Source organism: Sapajus apella, unplaced genomic scaffold, assembly GCF_009761245.1.
Source record: "Sapajus apella isolate SASKATOON/1434 unplaced genomic scaffold, GSC_monkey_1.0 scaffold4, whole genome shotgun sequence".
NCBI lineage: Eukaryota > Metazoa > Chordata > Mammalia > Primates > Cebidae > Sapajus > Sapajus apella.
This window is the reverse complement of record NW_022436944.1, coordinates 57,949,192-57,969,685: the sequence shown is the minus strand read 5'-3', so window position 1 is coordinate 57,969,685 and position 20,494 is coordinate 57,949,192. Positions and strand designations below refer to the sequence as shown.

The 20,494-nt window shown below is 42.8% G+C and overlaps 1 protein-coding gene across 2 annotated transcripts in view; it reads left to right on the top strand.

Moving 5' to 3' along the window:
* The window catches only part of SCN10A (sodium voltage-gated channel alpha subunit 10), a 99,360-nt gene that overhangs the window by 22,827 nt on the left and 56,039 nt on the right, over positions 1 to 20,494 (top strand). For both annotated transcript variants that reach the window (XM_032270683.1, XM_032270674.1), the window contains exons 4-10: positions 2,870 to 2,998; positions 10,969 to 11,060; positions 13,148 to 13,339; positions 13,783 to 13,849; positions 17,619 to 17,760; positions 17,906 to 18,103; positions 18,805 to 18,975. In XM_032270683.1, the coding sequence (XP_032126574.1) occupies positions 2,870 to 2,998; positions 10,969 to 11,060; positions 13,148 to 13,339; positions 13,783 to 13,849; positions 17,619 to 17,760; positions 17,906 to 18,103; positions 18,805 to 18,975 (991 nt within the window). The remainder of the gene's footprint in view (positions 1 to 2,869; positions 2,999 to 10,968; positions 11,061 to 13,147; positions 13,340 to 13,782; positions 13,850 to 17,618; positions 17,761 to 17,905; positions 18,104 to 18,804; positions 18,976 to 20,494) is intronic.

Below are 20,494 nucleotides of genomic sequence, written 5' to 3'. Positions count from 1 at the left end.
AGTATGGATCTCTGCCTTCATATCAGGCCTGAATATCAGGATTCATAATGATCAGATATCAGCGGTGCAATTGACTCAATGGCTGGAAGCTTGACTTTTTCCAAAACCCAATGATTTTTCTTCATTCACCAGAAAAAGCACTTAGGAAATAACACAGTGGGCTTATTAAAAATTACCATCCAAGTGCTGCAATCGAACATCAAGAAATACCTTGTAGAGCCAAATACCACCAAAGAGAGAATGTGACTCCATTAGCTGCTGTTAAGCTGGGGCACTTGCCTTCTGGCGAAACACTGAAAATAGTCTTTAGAGAGAACTCTCTCCATAATTTCTGGGTCTGTGTTTGATTTGACATCCAGAAATATCCGTCAAAGCTTCCCAACAACCTATAATTCTGAGTTAAGATTTTCTAATTTAGAAAACATAAAGAGTGGGGGGAAAAACCAATAAGATGTGGAAGCTGACAGCTCAAGCAGCTATGCAGCCAGATATAGATTTCTTCCTGAATGACTTCAAACACGATTTCTCCTCTTACAGATGTGAAAAAAGTTATTCACTTATTAATTTGACTTTCACTTTTATTTAAGACATATATGTTCACAAATTAAAAGGTCACGGAATTCTACAAAGATTCAGGCAAAAAAACCCAGCAATTTCATTTTTCTCACCTCTTCTTTCCAGAGGGCACCACTTTTAGCTTTTTTTTTTTTTTTTTTTTTTTTTTTTTGCTTGTGTCTTCTGATACCTTCCTATCTCCAATAATATACTCATACTACTAGTTTTTAATTTTCCAATTTCTGATGTTATTTGGCTTCCTATTATAAGAAAACCTTGGGGCCACATACACACACTCATTTCCTCTCACCCTCTTCTTCCTGTTACAGTTATAATCTTTGGTTAGATAATATATCATTGTCTGACTACATATATAATTACATTACATTATTAAGTTAAACCCTGTTTACAGTTGTTATCACACAGTGTACTTTGATTATATTTACTTTTTGCACAATGTTTTTGCTTTCCCTGGAGTTAATAAGGATTTTGTTTGTTTGCTCAGTTTTTTATTTATCCCTAATTCGTTCCCAAACTCTTCTCCAGATGTTTAATTGTTGCTTCAATTTATTTGCACACATCAGGTGCATGTATATCATTTTTTCCTCTGGAAATCACTGCTAGAGTACTCTATCTTCTGCCTCATTCTGACCTAGATCTTCTCCAGGCCTGATGCAAGCTCTTTTCTAGAGATTTTTTCTTCATCATCCTTTTTTTGGATTCCTTTTGCCTCTCCCTTGGATTGCAGATATGTTTCTTGTTTGAGTGGAGCACATCCTCTAGCAACTTTGTTGTTTTTAGACAAGTCCCTCTGTGTTGCCCAGGCTGTTGGCCTCAAACTCCTGGGTTCAAGTGATCCTCCTGCCTCAACCTCCCAAGTAGTTAGGATTACAGGTACACAGCACCATGCCCAGCTTCTAGTAACTTTATTAGAAGGGTAGCTAAGAAGTAAATTTTCTGAGACTTCATATATTCTACCTTCTTCTTTGAGAGTTTGGCTGGGGAAAGACTTCTGTATTAGAAATAATTTTCCTTTTAATTTTGAAGGGCCTGCTTATTGTCTTCTAATTTATTTCTAGACCTCTGATTAGTCAGACAATATACCTCCTAGTCTGATTCTCTAACTTTCAAACTTTTTATCACTTCTTTTTGTTCCGCTTTTTGTGAGATTTCCAAAACTTTATTTACAAGTCCTCTTATTAGTGTTTTACTTTTGCTCTCATATTTTTGTTTTCAAAATTCCATATTGTCTTTGAAGGTACTTTTTACAGCCTTCTGTTTTTGTTCTACACATGCAGCCTCTCCTCACCTCTTAACTCTCTAAAAATATTAATGCAGTTTTAGTCCTCTAACTTTTCTCCTGCTCTCTGTATTGTCTCTTTTTCTTTTTTTTTTTTTTTCCCAGTTGTTTTGTTGCTTTGGTTTCTGGTGTTAGAAGCATCCTTCAGATTCCTGATGCTCCTTGGCCGGCTGCTCTTGTTAAACGTGCAGCATCTTCATGGGCTATAAACGTATCTTCTGGTAACATAATGAGGGGCAGAAGTGAAGAGGGAGGGGAGTTGTTTGCCTTTCAGTATGTAAACTTTACATATATTTTTCAGTGTGCAACTCTTACCCTCTTCTCCAACTCTTCAGAAAATGAGCATCCAATCCATCTCTGGAGCAGAAGAAGCAGTTTCTCACTGAATGGATGGTATAAAGTGGCGTCTAGAAAGCCCAACTGATTTTTGTAAAAACTTTCAAACAGCCCTTCCAGCCATACTTCTCACCCTCCCCCTCAAGCCTCACTTTTAGGGATACTTAGTATCTATAAGTCCCAAGAAGTTCTGGGGCTCTCCAGTATAGCTGGGCTTGCTTCAGGACATTCCCTGTTTCAGCCTGTTTTCAGCTTTCTTAGGTCTGCTCTGTCAATTACCATTCATCAGTCTGCACTCCAGTTTCTAAAAATGCTGTTAGGAGATAAGCCTCCAGCTTCCTGCAGGGTAGGGAGACCCTGGCAGACACAGAACAAGAGAATCCTTGCTCTTCACTTGCTACTGCTCTCTGCCTAACCCCAGAGCAGCAGAGACTGCTGACTCTCCCAGCCACACAAACCCCTCCCGACTCCATCTATTTGTGTGGCTCTTGTTAGTTCCTCAGTCTGTGTCTTGTCTCCTTGCCTTCCCTTCTTCCCCCTTATCACCTTGGTGATGTTCTTTGCATGCCTTTTCTTGGAACCACCACAGCAGCTCATCCCTCCCTCCTGGAAGCAGAAGGAACGCCCTGAGTACTCTCCGTGGCACAGTTGATACTCCTTTTCTGTCCTCCTTTTCAGGTACGTCTTCACTGCCATTTACACCTTTGAAGCCTCGATAAAGATACTGGCAAGAGGGTTTTGTCTAAATGAGTTCACGTACCTGCGAGACCCTTGGAACTGGCTGGATTTCAGCGTCATTACCCTGGCGTGAGTATTTCTCTATGCAGATTTGCATGTGCGAGAGGAAAGGGGACAAACGGTGGATGGGAGGCAGGGCTAACATGCATGTCTCACTTGGACAGCGTGTGGAGACTCACACCATGAACTTTTGCTCCAAGAACCACTGCAGAAATGCACCAGAAGAACTGAGAGAATTCACAGATCCTTTGAAATATGTGGCACACTGCTGCAAACTCTGCAAGGCAGGTGAAAAACTGTGAGCTCCCAAAGGGTGAGGGAGGGAATCCTGCCTCTAAACACACATCTCCACTGGGGAATCTGAAAATCCGGATCACAGGAGAAGAATTCACCCTTACCTAGAACGGAAATAAATTTAGCGAGCTACACAAAATATAAAAGTAGAAGCAGCAGAGAGAAGTGCGTGGTAGGCACTCCCAGTCTCCAGCTTGAAACCAGGAAATCCATCCCTGGCTATATCTCACAGGGGCCCTTGAGGAAGAGGAAGAGAGCCAGTGATATCAGGCAGGGGTCACAGGGTGAAAGAAGCCTCAACTAAAATTAGTAATGATTTCTACTGGGCACAGATTTTCTCGAGTAGAATCCAGGGGTCAAATGGGAACTGCTGTAGATGTGAATGCAGGAGCCACTACTAAAGAGAGTGAGCAGACAGGGAGGGGTAAGGTCCAAAAGTCATGCTTCCTTTCTCAGCGAGGAAGCTCACAGCCTGGGGCAAGGTCTGAGTGCGGCTCTGCAGGAGCAAGACCAGCCTCACCAACGACATGAGAGCTAGGTGAGGCCTCTAGCTACCAGCTATGCCTCTCCTCCCTGGAGAGCTCTATGGCACAGTAGAAACAGCCAAAATTCCCTCTGGAACACAATGCTATTGGCCTGAGAACCAGCTCCCCATCCCCCACTGGCCACAGCAAGCGCCACCCAAGAAGAGTCCGAGTCCAGACCTGCCTAACCCTGCCCCCACCTGATCGTATTTCCCTATCTGCCCTGGTAGCCGAACACAAAACTAGAAAGTCTTGGAAGCTTTATGGCCCTGCTCATCACCTGAGAAACTAAAATACTTACCTTGGCCAACTTCGGGTGAGCTTAGATGCCCCCTACTACTAATGTGCTAGTGCTCTCTTGAAAGCATCACCTCCTGGTTGGAGGCCAACCAACTTGGGCCATTAAAGCAACTCATGACAGAATAATCTTGATGCCAGGAAGAAGAAAACAACAGCCAATTACACTGCCTGCAACATCCTGGCTAACAAGAGGTCTTGAGTCTGTCCATGTGACAGCTTCACTGCTAGCATAACCAGCATTCCAGGAAGCCAGCACATGAAGGACTCTCACAGACTCTACTTTACTCCTCTGCCACCTTCACCAAAACAGGTGCTGATATCCATGGCTGGGAGACTTCAAGATGAATCACACCATAGGACCCTTTGCAGACATTTCTCAGCACCACCCCAGAGCCTGGTAGCCCGGCTGGGTGGCTAGACCCAGAAGAGCAAGAATAATCACTGCAGTCCAGCTGTCAGGAAGTCCCATCCCTAGGGGGATGGGGAGAGCACCACATCAAGAGATCACCCCATGAAACAAAAGAATCTGAACAACAGCTCTTGAGTTCCAGATTTTTTTACTGAAATAGTCCACTCAAATGAGAAGGAGCCAAAAAAGCAATTCTGGTAATATAACAAAAGACGGTTCAATAACATCCTGCAAAAGATAAAACTAGCTTCCCAGCAATGGATTCAAACCAAGAAGAAATCTCTCAATTGCCAGATAAATAATTCAGGACTGGGCCCAGTGGCTCACGCATGTTATCCCAGCACTTTGGAAGGCCAAGGTGGATGAATCACCTGAGGTCAGGGGTTCAAGACCAGCCTGACCAACATGGAGAAACCTCGTCTGTACTAAAAAATACAAAATTAGCCAAGCATGGTGGCACATGCCTGTAATTCCAGCTACTCAGGAGGCTGAGGCAGGAGGATCTCTTGAACCCAGGAGGTGGAGTTTGCGATGAGCCTAGATCACATCATTGCACTGTAGCCTGGGAAATAAGAGTGAAACTTCATCTAAAAAAAAAAAAAGAGAATTCAGAAGGCTGATTATTAAGTGACTCAAGGAGATACCACAGAAAGGTAAAAGTCAGCTTAAAGAAATTTTTATAACAACAGGATATGGATGGAAAATTCTCCAGACAAATAAATATGAAAAAAAAAAATCACAACTTCTGGAAATGGAAGACACATTTAGAGAAATGGAAAATTCAGTGGAAAGTTTTCAACAATACACTAGAACAAGTAGAATAAAGAACTTTAGAGCTCAAAGACAAAGCTTTTAAATTGACCCAAACTGACACACACACACACACACACAAATTTTTTAAAAATGAACAAAGTGGCCAAGAAATTTGGGATTATGTTAAACAACCAAATCTAAGAATAATGGGTGTTCCCAAGGAAGAAGAGAAATAAAAAAGTCTGGAAAACTTATTTGAGGAAATAATTGAGGAAAACTTCCTTGGCCTTATTAGAAATCTAGACATCCAAATACAAGAAGCTCAAAGAATACCTTGAAAATGCATCATGAAAAGGTCATCACCTAGGCAAATAGTCATCAGGTTATCTAAATTCAAGACAAAGAAAAGAATCTTAAGAGCTGTGAGGAAAAAAAACCTCAGATAACTTATAAAGGAAAACCTATCAGATTAACAGCAGATTTCTCAACAAAAACCTTGCAAGACAGAAGAGATTAGGGTCCCATCTTTAGCCTCTCGAAACAAAATAGTTGCCAGCCAAGAACGTTGTATTCAGTGAAACCAAGCTTCATGAGTGAAAAAAAGATAAAAGTTTTTTTCAGACAAACAAATGGTGAGAGAATTTGCAACTACCAAGCCAGTGCTACAAGAAATGCTAAAAGGAATTCTAAATCTTGAAACAAAACTTTAAAATACACCAAAATAGAGCCTCCTTAAAGCATACATCTCACAGGACCTATAAAACAATAACACAATGGGAAGAAAAAAACAAGGAATTAAGGCAACAACTAGCATAATGAATACAACAGTACCTCACATCTCAATACTAAGGTTGAATATAAATGGCCTAAATGATCCGCTTAAAATACACAGAAGGGCAGAATGGATAAAAATCCACTAACCAAGTATCTGCTGTCTTCAAGAGACTCACCTAACACAGAGGGAGTCACATAAACTTAAGGTAAAGAGAGGGGGAAAGATATTCCACACAAATGGAACCAAAAGCAAGCAGGAGTAGCTATTCTTATATCAGAGAAGACAGACCGTAAAGCAGCTACAGTTAAAAAAGACAAAGAGGGACATTATATAATGACAACATCATTAGTCCAACAGAAAAATATCACAATCCTAAATACATATGCACCTAACACTGGAGCTCCCAAATTTATAAAACAATTACTAATAGACCTAAGAAATGAGATAGATGGTGACACAATGCTAGTGGGGCACTTCAATACTCCACTGACAACACTAGACTGGTCATCAAGACAGAAAGTCCACAAAGAAGCAATGAACTTAAACTATACCCCAGAACAAATGGACTTAACAGATATTTACACAACATTCTACCCAACAACTGCAGAATATACATTCTTTTCAATAGCACATGGACTATTCTTTAAGATAGACCACATGATAACAAAACACATTTCAATAAATTTAAGAAAATTGAAATTATGTCAAGTATCTTCTCAGAGCACAGTGGAATAAACCTGGGAGTTAACTCCAAAAGAAACCTCAGAACTATACAAATACATGAAAACTAAATAATCTGCTCTTGAATGATTTTTGGTTTAATGATGAAATCAAGATGGAAGTTTAAAAAGTTTTTGAACTGAATGGTAATAGTCACATAACTTATAAAAACCTCTGGGATACAAGAAAAACAGTGCTAAGAGAAAAGCACATAGCATTAAATACCTACATCAAAAAGTATGAAAGAGGACAAATAGATAATCTAAGGTCACACCTCAAGGAACTAGAGAAATAAGAACAAACCAGACCAAAAATCAGCAGAAGAAAAGAAATAACAAAGATCAGAGCAGAACTAAATGAAATTCAAACAAAAAAATAATAATACAAAAGATAAGTGAAACAAAAAGCTGGTTCTTTAAAAACATAAATAAAATTGATTGACCATTAGCAAGATTAACCAAGAAGACAGAAGATGCAAATAAGCTCAATTGCATTTAGAATGAAATGGGAGATATTACAACTGATACCACATAAATACAAAAAAATCTTTTAAGACCGCTACAAACACATTTATGTGCACAAACTAGAAAATCTAGAGGAGATGGATAAATTCCTGGGAATATACAATCCTCCTAGATTAAATCAGAAAGCAATAGAAACTCTAAACAGACAAATAACAAGTGGTGAGACTGAAACAGCAATTTAAAAATTTCCAAGAAAAAGTCCAGGAGCAGACTGGATTCACAGCTGAATTCTATCAGACATTCAAAGAATAATTGGTACTGGTTTTACTGAAACTATTCCAAAAGATACAGAAAGAGGGAATCTTCCTAAATCATTCTATGAAGCCAGTGTCACCCTGATACCAAAACCAGGAAAGGACATTCAAAAAAACTACAGGCAATATCCCTGATGAACATAGATGCAAAAATCTTCAACAAAATACTAGCGAATTGAATCCAACACATATCCAAACGATAATACACCACAATCAAGGGGGTTTCAAACCAGGGAGGTTGGGATGATTTCACATACACAAGTCAATAAATGTGATACATCGCATAAACAGAATTTAAAATAAAAATCATATGATCATTTCAATAGATGCAGGAAAAGCATTTGACAAAAATCCAACATCCCATTATGATTAAAACCCTCCACAAAATTGGCATGGAAGGGACATACTTCAAGGTAATAAAAGCTATCTGTGACAAACCCACTGCCAACATTATACTGAACAGGGAAAAGCTGAAAGCATTCCCCCTGAGAACTGGAACAAGATAAAGATGCCAACTTTCACCACCTTTTTTTTTTTTTTTTTTTTGAGACGGAGTTTCACTCTTGTTACCCAGGCTGGAGTGCAATGGTGCGATCTTGGCTCACCGCAACCTCTGCGTCCTGGGTTCAGGCAATTCTCCTGCCTCAGCCTCCTGAGTAGCTGGGATTACAGGCATGTGCCACCATGCCCAGCTAATTTTCTGTATTTTTAGTAGAGACGAGGTTTCACCATGTTGACCAGGATGGTCTCAATCTCTTGACCTCGTAGTCCACCCGCCTTGGCCTCCCAAAGTGCTGGGATTACAGGTGTGAGCCACCACGCCCCGCCCATAACTTTCACCACTTCTATCCAACATAGTACTGGGAGTCCCAGCCAGAGCAATCAGACAAGAGGAATAAAGGGAATCCAAATCAGTAAAGGGGAAGTCAAACTGTTGCTATTCACCAATGATAGGATTATATGCCTAGGAAACCTGAAAGACTCATCCAAAAAGCTCCTAGGTCTAATAAATGAATTCAGTAAAGTTTCAAGATACAAAAACAACATGTACAAATCAGTAGCACTATCGTACACCACCAATAACCAAGCTGAGAAACAAATCAAAAACTCAAGCCCTTTTACAACTGCAAACAAAAATAAAGCAAAAAAACCTTAGGAATATACCTAACCAAAAAGGTGAAAGATTTCTATAAGTAAAACTACAAAACACTGCTGAAATAAATCATAGATGACACAAACAAATGGAAACACAGCCTCTGCTTATAGATGGACAAAAGCAATATTGTGAAAATGACCATACTGCCAAAAGCAATCTATAGATTCAGTGCAATTACCATTGAAGTACCATCATCATTCTTCACTGAAATAGAAAAAAAAAATCCTAAAATTCATATGGAACAAAAAAAGAATCAAAATAGCCAAAGCAAGACTAAGCAAGAAGAACAAATCTGGAAGCATTGCATTAGCCAATTTTAAACTATTCTACAAGGTTATAGTTACCAAAACAGCATGAAACTGGTATAAAAATAGGCATATAAACTAATGGAGCAGAATTAAGAACTCAGAAATAAAGCCAAATACAGCCAGCTGATCTTTGACAAGGCAAACAAAAATATAGAGGAAAGGACACTCTATTCAACAAATGGTACTGGGATAATTAGCAAACCACATGTAGAAGAAAGAAACTGAATCTTCATCTCTCATCTTATACAAAAATCAATTAAAGATAGATAAAAGACTTAAATCTAAGACCTGAAATCATAACAATTGGAAGAAAATAACATTGGAAAAACTCTTCTAGACATTGGCTTAGGCAAAAAGTTCAGGACCAATGACCCAAAGCAAATCCAACAAAAACAAAAATAAATAGATGGGAACTAATTAAACTAAAAAGCTGTTGCAGAGCAAGAGAAATAATCTTCTGAGTAAACAGACAACCCATAGGATGGGAGAAAATATTTGCAATCTATGCATCCAACAAAAGACTAATATCCAGAATCTACAAGAAACACAAACAAATCAGCAAGAAAAAAAAAAAATCCAAAAGTGGGCAAAGGACATGAATAGACAGGTCTCAGCAGAAGATATACAAATGGCCAACAAACAGGAAAATAATGCTCAACATCATTAATTATCAGGGAAACACAAATTAAAACCACAATGAGATACCACCTTACTCCTGCAAGAATGGCCATAATCAAAAAAGTATAGATGTTGGCACAGATGTGGTAAAAAGGAACACTTTTACACTGTTGGTGGGAATGTAAACTAGTACAACCACTACGGAAAACGTTATGAAGATTCCATAAAAAATTAAAAGCAGAACTACCATTTGATCCAGCAAACCCACTACTGGGTTTCCGGAGGCAAAGAAACCATTATATGAAAAGACAATTGCACGTGCATGTTTATAGCAGCACAATTTGCAACTGCAAAAATATGGAACCAGCTTAAATGCTCATCAACCAACAAGTCGATAAAGAAAATGTGGTGTATACACCCCAGGAAAAACCACTCAGTTGTAAAAAGGAATGAAATAATGGCATTTGCAGGAAGCTGGATGGGGTTGGAGACCATGGTTCTAAGTGAAGTAACTCAGGAATGGAAAGCCAAGCATTTTATGTTCTCACTTATCAGCAGGAGCTAAGCTATGAGGATGCAATGGCGTAAGAGTGACATAATAGATTTTGGGGACTTGTGGGGAAGGGTGAGAGGAAGGTAAGGTATAAGAGACTACACACTGGGTACAGCATACACTGCTTGGGAAATGGGTGCACCAAAATCTCAGAAATCAGCACTAAAGAACTATTCTGTGCAACCAAACACCACCTGTTCCCCCAAAACTGTTGAAATAAAAATAAAGAACTTATGTAACCCAAAACCACCTGTTCCCCCAAAACTGTTGAAATAAAATAAAAAGATTTGCATGTGTGTCCGTGTGGGGCTTATGGGTGTATCCAGGCTCACACTCTGAAGATGTTTCCTCATCTCAGTTCGGCTCCTTCATTTGAAATTGTACGGCCTGGGATTTTCTTTCCATAGAGTACCCCTTTGGTGGTTGCTTTCCAAGATTAGTCCCATGCCCATGAGGAGAAGTCAAAGACCTCAAATCTTAGATAATAGCTGGCCTGTCACAGTGGGTCAGACAAGGCTCAGCCTTGTACTCCCCGGACATGGAGGTCTCCTCCTGAGAAACCAGTGCCTGCGGAGACTGGTTGGTCAAACCCCTTTGTTTGAAGATCCATCCACATGCACAGTGTTGCCTAGATTGCAATGCATCTTCTCAAAGGGTCCACTCGGAAAGATGCTGCAATAATGAAATCAGTGTCAGCATCAGTCTATAGATGGCAGTACCACTAGAGTCTAAGTGTCTGTTCTGCGTCCTTTCTATCGAGGCTCATGATACCTCAAATTGTCCTTATTTATGGTGCATGCATTCCGAGGACCTTTGCTTGCAGAGATGCTGACTCACTTCTTGCCCTACAGATATGTTGGTACAGCAATAGATCTCCGTGGGATCTCAGGCCTGCGGACATTCAGAGTTCTTAGAGCATTAAAAACAGTTTCTGTGATCCCAGGTGAGCTGCTTGAACCAGCACATTTATTCACAGAGATATGTTATTTTTCACACCCTAAATCCCTTCTTTAATTTTCACAAGAACCCTGTAAGGTTCCAGGGCAAGAACAATTGTCTTCACTTAAGAGACAAAGGAACTGATGCCTGGAGTATAGGAAGCATGAACCCAAGGCCTCATGACTAGTAAGAGGCAGTGTGACCTCTCCTAGGCCAGGCTCTTCCCAGTACCACATGGCTTCACAATCAATACATGGCAGGAGGGGCATGCCCTCACTTCCTGTTCTGGTTGTGGTTTTCAGGCAAGACCCCCAAGTTGAATTTTTATTTATACCGTAAACTAAAGGATTAAACTTGGAAATGGGGAGGAAGGGAGAAAGCAGTCCCAGTATCTTCACTATTTCCATAGGTCCACAATCCTGTCTTTAGACACCCAGAAGAGAAAAGAATTAGTTAATCCTTGATTACTGAGAACTCAGAAACAAAAGTAGAGCTCCATCGAAGCTCAATGCATGGTGCCTTCTAAGATCTCCATTATCACCAGTAGCCAGCGACTACTCCTTATCCCCCATGAGGTTGATGGTGAGAATGGGGAGGCCAGAGAAAAGGCAAACTTTCTGAAGTGGAACTCGACGCTTCCCCTTTGTGGCCTGATGGGTTCTCTCCTCTCACCCCCGAGCATTCGTTCTCTCATCTGTAAACAGAAACACCCATTCTAGAGGGAATGGGTGTTTTCACGGTTTCATGTCTGGCTGTGCAGGGAAAGGTTGGAAACTCTGCCAACTCCCACTGGACGCACTTCTTGAAGAGAGCCCTGGTCCTGCCGCTTAGTATCTCTCTCTCTTGCTCTCAACTGGGAACACCCTGAGTCTTCTTTGCGAGACTTGGCCTGTTCAGACTCCCTCTTCTGCCTCATCTCTCACCTCCCCTCACCTCTCCCCGTGCTCCGGAATCCACCTATGGCTCTGCAGATGCCCACACCATTGCTCACCTCCCGGCCTTCAACTCTGTTGCTGCTTCTTCCAGGATTATCCTTCCTTCTCTCTTTACTCAAGTCACACTCATTCCTCAGGGCTCTGCCAAGGTTTTACCTCCTCCCTGGTTTTTCCCACCTTCCTCACACTCCACCCACCCCATTCCCACCCTTGGAACTTCAGTTCAGGGCTTCTCCTCTTTGTGCCTGTCTGCTCACTAATGCTCCGGACTTTCTCCTCAATTGTCAGACAACAGCACTCGACATGCTGCGGCCTTAGCCATCACTCAGCTCCCAGCCCAGGGACCAACACATGTAGCGCTCAGTGGATTATTTGCCACCGAAATGACTAGCCAAAAATAAATCCTAGATTGTTTCCCTGGTTAGAGCTCTTTCTGCTACCTGCGAAGCTGCTCTCCCAAAGAAGTTGATTTTACTTACCAGAGCAACAAATCATCCCTCCTTAAACAAACATGTGCCTTCTTCTTTGCTGACAGCTGTGCTTGGCGCAAATTCCATTTCTGCCCCAGTGACTGTCTCAGTGTTTCTCATAGTCTCTGCTGCTAAACTCACCTCTCTGTTTCTCTGTGTCTCTGTCTTTTTCTTTCTCTTGGTCTCTCTATTTTTGTTTCATTCTATCTCCTTTGCCTCTCCATCTCCCCCCCCACCTCTCTCTCTCTCTCTGTCTCTCATACACACACACACACACAGTGAGGTTCATATGTCCCAAGTCTCAAGCTGTCTCCCAGAACTGAGACATGCATGCAGAAAGATAGATCCCAAATTACTGGGGTGAAGTTAGTAGCCTCATGCCTAGCACAGTGCCTGGAAAAAAAGTAAGTACTCAGCATAAATTATTTAAATTGAATTGCTAGTGTCAGGAATTTTATTAGCCTCAAGATCATAAAAAATAGATTGCCTGGGTCTCAGCTTCATCATCTTTGTAATGAGAACAACAGTCCCTGCCTGCCTGCCTCTCCGAGTAAATCAAGCTCCAGATGAGAAATGGCTTGGAACTGTCCAGGAGTGTGTGACTATTTCACCCCCGTATGTAGAGATGAGGAAGGACTCTGAGTCTAACTCATGCATGTGGCCATACCGCTGTCATCTTCCCGCAGGGCTGAAGGTCATTGTGGGGGCCCTGATCCACTCAGTGAAGAAACTGGCTGATGTGACCATCCTCACCATCTTCTGCCTAAGTGTCTTTGCCTTGGTGGGGCTGCAACTCTTCAAGGGCAACCTCAAGAACAAATGTGTCAAGAATGACATGGCTGTCAATGAGACAGCCAACTACTCATCTCACAGAAAATGTGAGTGGAGTTTCTCCCATAGGGACCAAGGTCTGGTTGGGGCCTTAGTACCATACAGAGACAGGGGATGTGGAGTCCCTGTGTGTGCATATAGATATGTATTTTGTTTCCTATTCCTGCCAAAATGCTTCTCTTGGGTTGTGTTTTACTTTTGGGTACTCTGTTTCCTGTTGTTCAGCATCCCTCTTGCAAGGAAATCAGCCATAAATCTAGAGGCAAGTCATTCTACCTCTGCTGGGGGAGATTGAGAGCCGAAATCACTGCTCAGCTCTTCTCTTCTCAGATGTGACTTTACACCTTCCACATGGCCCAGCATGCCCACTGAGTACAAGTAGCCAAAGGAGCTCACTTTGGGAGATTTGAGAGTGTTGCATTCACCATACAGGGCTTGGGTTGGAGGGATCAGAACCATCTGTGAGGCTTTCTTTTCTTCCTTTCTTTAGCAGATATCTTCATAAATAAGCGAGGCACTTCTGATCCCTTACTGTGTGGCAATGGATCTGACTCAGGGTGAGTGCCCAACTTATGACAAAGCACCAATGCCCAACAATTCTTTCTCCATCTTGTCCTTGGCATTTTATGGGCACGGATGGGGTTGCAGGTCCTGGGAAAGATGTTTAAATAAAAAAGTCATGGCCTTTGCCATCCTGGAGCTCATGGGCAGGGAATGTATGAGTTAGCTTTTGCTGTGTAACAAATGACTCCAAAATTTTGTTAATTAAAACAACAATTTATTTAATTCATGATTCTGTGCATCAGCAGTTTGGACTCGGATCATATGGGCATCGACTGACATTGACTAGGCTCATTCTTGTTTATGCAGACAGAAGACAGATTAACTGGGAGATGCCTGGGCTAGGATGTTCTGTCTCTGCTCATGTGGCCTCTCACCCCAAGCAAGTTAGCCTGGTTCTGTTCTCATGGCAGGGTTTCCAGAGAAACAGTGGAAGTTTGCAAGGCTTCTTCAGGCCTGGGCTTAGAACGAACACAATGTACCTTTTTTACATTTTATTGACCAAAGCAAGTCCCAGGCAGTCCAGATTCAAGAAGTAGAGAAATAGACTCCATCATTCAATGAAAGGAGCTGAAAAGTGACACTGGAAAGGGTATGGATACACAGGGAGAAGAACTGTAGCCATTTTAGTAAACAATCTACCCCAGAAAGGAACCCATAATTATTTTTGTCAAATGCTCTACATTTAATCATCACAGCTAACTCCATTCTATAGCTACATTATCCTCACAAATAGAGGAAGAAACACATGTATCAGACTTTGCCATTTTAAGTTCTTAAAGAGGCCAGATTCATAACAGCAAATGAGTGGAGTGGGCCAGGCGGGAACCTGGGAGCTGAGAGTTCATGCCTCCTCTAAAGGGGCAGCCTCACTGCTCAGTCCAGCTTTTAGTCACCATGTGAAAATGTGGGTTCATTGCTTCCAGCTCTTCCAACTTTTAAAATAGAGATACGAAATTTAGATTTTTATGTAAAATCTCCCAACTATAAACATTGGCTACCTATTCCAAAAACTCTCTACATATTTTTGGGCCAAACAAAATATTCCTGTGGGCCAAATCCAGCCTATAAGCTGCTAGTTTGCAGTTTCTCATGCATCGACATAAAGATGCTACTCTGTGGAAAACAAGTTCTTTACTAGAGGCTTCATGGGCTGGGGAAACACTGAGCTGGTGGTGTGAGGCAAGGGAGAAACTCGGGAAGGCTTCCTGGAGGTGGTGTTTGAGGTGAGCTTTCGAGGGCAGGTAGGATGTTCCAGGCTGGGTGAATACAAGATAGTTTGAGTGAAGGCCATTCCAGGTGGCAGAACAGAATGTGAGACAAAGCTAAGGGATGAGGACCCTTCAGCTCTGCCTGCTGCTTTAGCCCCTGGAGAAAGGTATTAGTAGAAAGACTTTAGGCAAAAGGTCAGAAAGGCCCACCTCAATGACTGAGAGCTTGGAAGAGCAGAGCTCACAACGCCCCTACTCCCTGAGAGGCTGACAGCTCCATATTGCCTGAGCGGACCTTTGTGGAGCCTACATGGGGCTCCACCTTCATCAGCTCACTACGAAAACCATCTCAGAGCTGACTACTGGAAACAAGCAGGAGCATTTGGTCAACATCAGATTCCTTGGCCTCTTCTTTCTCAAATGCACCTGGCATTTGTTTCTCTGGCTCATGGGAGGGTTGTTCTGACATCAGTTTTCATTTGCCTTTGACTTAAATGTAAACCAAGAGCCCCCGCAGCACCCTTCTTCTTTCTAAATAATGACATTTCTCAAGGCTGTGGCTCCAGAGCAGCTCAAGTCCTTATTGTGGTAAAGTTGTGGGGTCCAACTACACACCCCCACAGCTCAGCTCCCAGAGAGGCCAGGCCTGCTGCTTGGCAGGTCCCAGCCAGGCAGTCAGGGAGTGGACCAGGCTGCGATGGCAGAGAGAGGCCAGCTCAGGACAATGGGCAGAGTCAGCCCTGCAGGGGCTTGCTGTGAAAGCTAAACTGGGTCCTCTGCAGAGTAGCCAGAGTCCTCAGGAAAGGCCCACATTAACCAACGTCACCGTGAGAGGAAAGTCAGGAGTCTCAAGGCAGAAAACTGATACCAAAAAATAGCCGATAATTTTCAGTGTTCTTCCACATATATTATTCCACTGTATCCTTTCAGGAGCTTCCAAGGTTTAAAAGAGTAGGAATTTTCCTTTGCATTTTATGTACAATATTTACTATGTGGGAGGCCAAGGCGGGCAGAACACGAGGTCAAGAGATCGAGACCATCCTGGCCAACATGGTGAAACCCCATCTCTACTAAAAATACAAAAATTAGCTGGGCGTGGTGATAGGCACCTGTAGTCCCAGCTACTCAGGAGACTGAGGCAGGAGAGCTGCTTGAACCCGGGAGGCAGAGGTTGCAGTGAGCCGAGGTTGCGCCACAGCACTCCAGCCTGGCACCTGGCAACGGAGCAAGACACTGACTCAAAAAAAAAATTTACTATGCAGAAGTGCAAGACACTGTACAATGATCTTATTTAATCTTCAGAGAGGTGAGCTGTTGATATATAGTGGCTACAGAATATATATAGTGGGTTTCTACAGAAGACACAGAAATAAGGCTGCCCTTAGCATTAATTAGGAAACCTACAGGTAATGGCTTGCCTAGCCCCTTGGGAGACCAAACCAAGAGCCTGCCTTTAAATGTAGGTCTACAAAGCCAGAGAACTTGCAATCTTCAATACAGATGGAGATAGAATTGGAACTGATTAGAATTAAGTTGTCAGAGTTCTAATTCATGATCTGGGTTGTTCACATGGACGTCTAAGATAAGGCGAGCTCCAGAGGTTGGTGTTCATGGAGAAATCCTGAAAGTAAAAGAATTCCATGTATTTGCAAGGACTGCAAGTAAATAAAAAAGGAAAAAGGAAAAGAAAGAAAATGTTTTAAAGAATTCCAAACTTCAAGTGAGGCATTCCTGCTTCATTGATCAAGCCATCTCCACTAGGGTGGATGAGAGCACTTTACACTCGCTGAGCTGACGGATACTTCTTGACATCAACTCTTCCTCGTATCGTGAGAGAGAGGAAGGAGTTCGGCACTCCCACCCCAATACTCACCAGGCAGTCATTTTCAATTTGGCCTTCCTTCATAGGCCATCTTCAGGATGAGGCTAGGCTGACTCAAGTATTGGGCTACTTGACAGTTACATCACTCCTTTTAATAAATACATTGACACCTGTGTGGTTTTAGGCAATGACTTCTTTCTGACCCCCAGCTTCCTTATCTGTAAAGAAAGAATATTGAATGATTAAATTACAGTGTTTGTGAAGCACTTAGGGGAGAGAGAGGAACACAGAAAGTGCTCAGTAAGTGGAAAGTGTTATTTCCATTATTATATTTAATTAATCAGTGAACTTGGATCATATGAGACCACCTTTGATAGGCAACTCTGCAGGTGATGCCAACAGGCTCAGGTTTTAAGTCTGATGATTGCTACTGATTCTCCCTTCCCTGGCGTGAACTGGCAGAGAGCCTATGGTATTGTGTCTGGGCAGTCAGCCGCCTTCCCAGGCCACTCCCCTGTGAGTGGAATTCTGAAGGAAATGTATTAGCATCCCCATTTTATGGATAACAGAAACCGAGACCTAAACAGACCAAGTGTCCAACATCATCCTGCTTATAAGAGGAAGATGAGACCTTGAACTCTGATCTCTAACATCAAACTCTGTGGTCGTCTTGCAGCCCTGGGCTGCCTTGTCCCCAAAAGCAGTGGATGACCTTCTCTGTTCTTGCTGCAGCCACTGCCCTGATGGTTATGTATGCCTTAAAACTAATGGCAACCCGGATTTTAACTACACCAGCTTTGATTCCTTTGCCTGGGCTTTCCTCTCACTGTTCCGCCTCATGACACAGGATTCCTGGGAACGCCTCTACCAGCAGGTACTGAGCTGCATGTCCCCACACAGACTTGGTTGGAGGCTGGTGGGTCAGCTGCATGGCTGTGCTTTCCCTGGAGGACATGAATTAAACTCAGGGGTCCATGTGCTATGGGTACAGGTTTCTTTTCTTTCCCTTGAATCTGCAGACCCTGAGGGCTTCTGGGAAAATCTATATGGTCTTTTTTGTGCTCGTAATCTTCCTGGGATCTTTCTACCTGGTCAACTTGATCTTGGCTGTGGTCACCATGGCATATGAGGAGCAGAACAAGGCAACCATTGATGAAATTGAAGCAAAGGAGAAGAATTTCCGGGAGGCCCTCGAGATACTCCAGAAGGAGCAGGAGGTTTGTGAGGAGTGGAAGCTTTGTGAAGAAGGTTGCAGATTGTCCATTCTTGGATAGAGTTCTGGACTAGCCACTTCAATCAGGGCTGCCATCTAGGGAACTATAGGAGAAACCAGACCACATCAGGTCAGGTTTTCTCAAAGAAGAACCTAAGTGAGGATTCTTGTGCAACTGATCTATTAAGGGAGTGCCCTCAGGCGAAAGTTAGTGAAGGAAAACAGCATGCAGCAGAGGGTGGAACTAAACAAGGAGTGTTCTCAGCCAGAGACCAGCTTCAGCCTGATCCCATAGGGAACTCTGGGGCATGACCTGTACCACAGTTAGCCCTACCTTGAGGCAAGGGTGCCAGCTTTTTGTACCCTCCCCATACCTATCCCAGAAGCAGGCAGCCAAAAGAGATTTTTTGCAGAGTGCTGTTAAGTTTGAGCCACTAGCCGCTGCCATTCAAACAGATAGGGACAAGTGTGCTGACCTGGTGAAAGCGACCTGGGTGGGGCACCAACAGAGTGGCCCATGAATGAGTGGGGGGTGATCCAGAGGTGTCTGTACCTGCCATGGCCTAATCCCACCACCACCCAGGTCCTAACCCTTGAGTTTCTCTGTTTCAGATCTCTCACTCCACGGCACCCGATGTCTGGGGGACACATTTGTGCTAAATCCAAGCAAATACTATTGACTACTGCTGCTGTTCCTCTTTGCAGGTGTTGGCAGCACTGGGGATTGACACAACTTCTCTCCACTCCCACAATGGATCACCTTTAACCTCAAAATATGCCAGTGAGAGAAGGCACAGAATAAAGCCAAGGGTGTCAGAGGGCTCCACAGAAGACAACAAATCACCCCACTCTGATCCTTACAACCAGCGCAGGATGGTAAGGGGCTCAGGTTTGTGCTCTAAAGATTACCCACCATTGCAGCTGCCATGGACAATGGATTGGAGTGGGAGGAGGTTTGTGGCAGAGAAAGAGCTAGAGGTAGAGAGCTTGGAAGGATCCAGACACCCCCTCCAAAATGATATGCTAAACTAGGAGAGAGTAATTATAGATGGGAAAAAGGAATGAATTGTAAGGACATTTTGGGGGAGGGGATTAACAAGATTGGGATTGTGGACTGTGGAAAAGGGAAAGCAGAGGCCAATTTGACTCCCAGGTTTCAGGATTCGGCAATCAAATGGGTGGTGATTCGAAGATGGGGACCCTGGAGGAAAAACGCAGGTTTGTAGGAAAGGTGGGCAGCCTGTATTGAACATGCCTATCGTAAGATGTCTGTGGACCTTAAAGGTCAGCTTCCTTCTGATGCTCTGAGCTGCAGTTCTAGAGCTCAAGGCCTCCTGTCCATGGTGCTGAGATCCTTCACACGCCTTTTTTTTTTTTCTGATGCGTTGAGGTGGTTTTTATTTTTTACTTGGTTATTTTTTTAATTAGAACATCACAATTTTGCATAATTATTGGGTATAATTTCTGACCTCCTTCCTAAGGTCCTGCAATTCAAGCTGTCACCTGTTGTTGTTAGCAGAAAATGTCCCAGCACCCATCTCTCTGACACAGGCCAGCCAGGAATGGCTTCAGTACCTCACCTCAGGCCCTGTAGCAATTTTGTTCCCCCAATAATAACTTTCTGCCTCCCCCTCTAAAATTTGCACTGCAACTTTCCTCACCACGCTTCCTCCCACCACCTTCCTGCCCCTTGAAAGTCCTTGCACCCCAAATATGCCCTTTCCCTAGGACTGACAGAAAATATTGGTTGTGTGGGAGGATGGTTCCCCGCTAACAGTGTAGAAAAGGAGATCAGCATGGCTACTTTTTATGCTTTCTGCCTCTCACTTTCCTCTCAATCTCTTTCCCTGTGCTAAACCAAAGGATTTTTACCTTTTTGCAATACCATCTCTCCAACCCTCAGATTTATGTGTGCATATACAAACACGGACACACTTGCATGCACACCAATCTCATGACACACCCACACTTCAGCATTTATCTGCCTCTGTGCCCTCCTCTTTCTTGCTTTGCCTCTTTTAAGCAGCACCTGGCATACACGGGGCACAGTTCAGACAATGTTTCAAAGGGGATTTGACTAGGGCTCTGACAATCACAGAACAGGATGAATCACAGCTTCCATGGAAATGTCAATGACACTCTGAATTGGGCTTTAATTTCCCCTATTCTGTCAGCCCCACACAAATTAGCACCTGGATGTCCAATAATTGGTATGCGTGCTTGTCTCTCCAGTGATACTTACTTTCAAAGGGAAAAAAAGAGGAACTTCAACTTGTTCATTCAACAATGTTAGATTCTTGGTATAAAGATAGGACTAGAACATGCTCTTTTCCCCAAGGATTTCCATTCGGGTGGAGGAGGCAAATATAAACACAGCCATATGCTAAATAGTGTG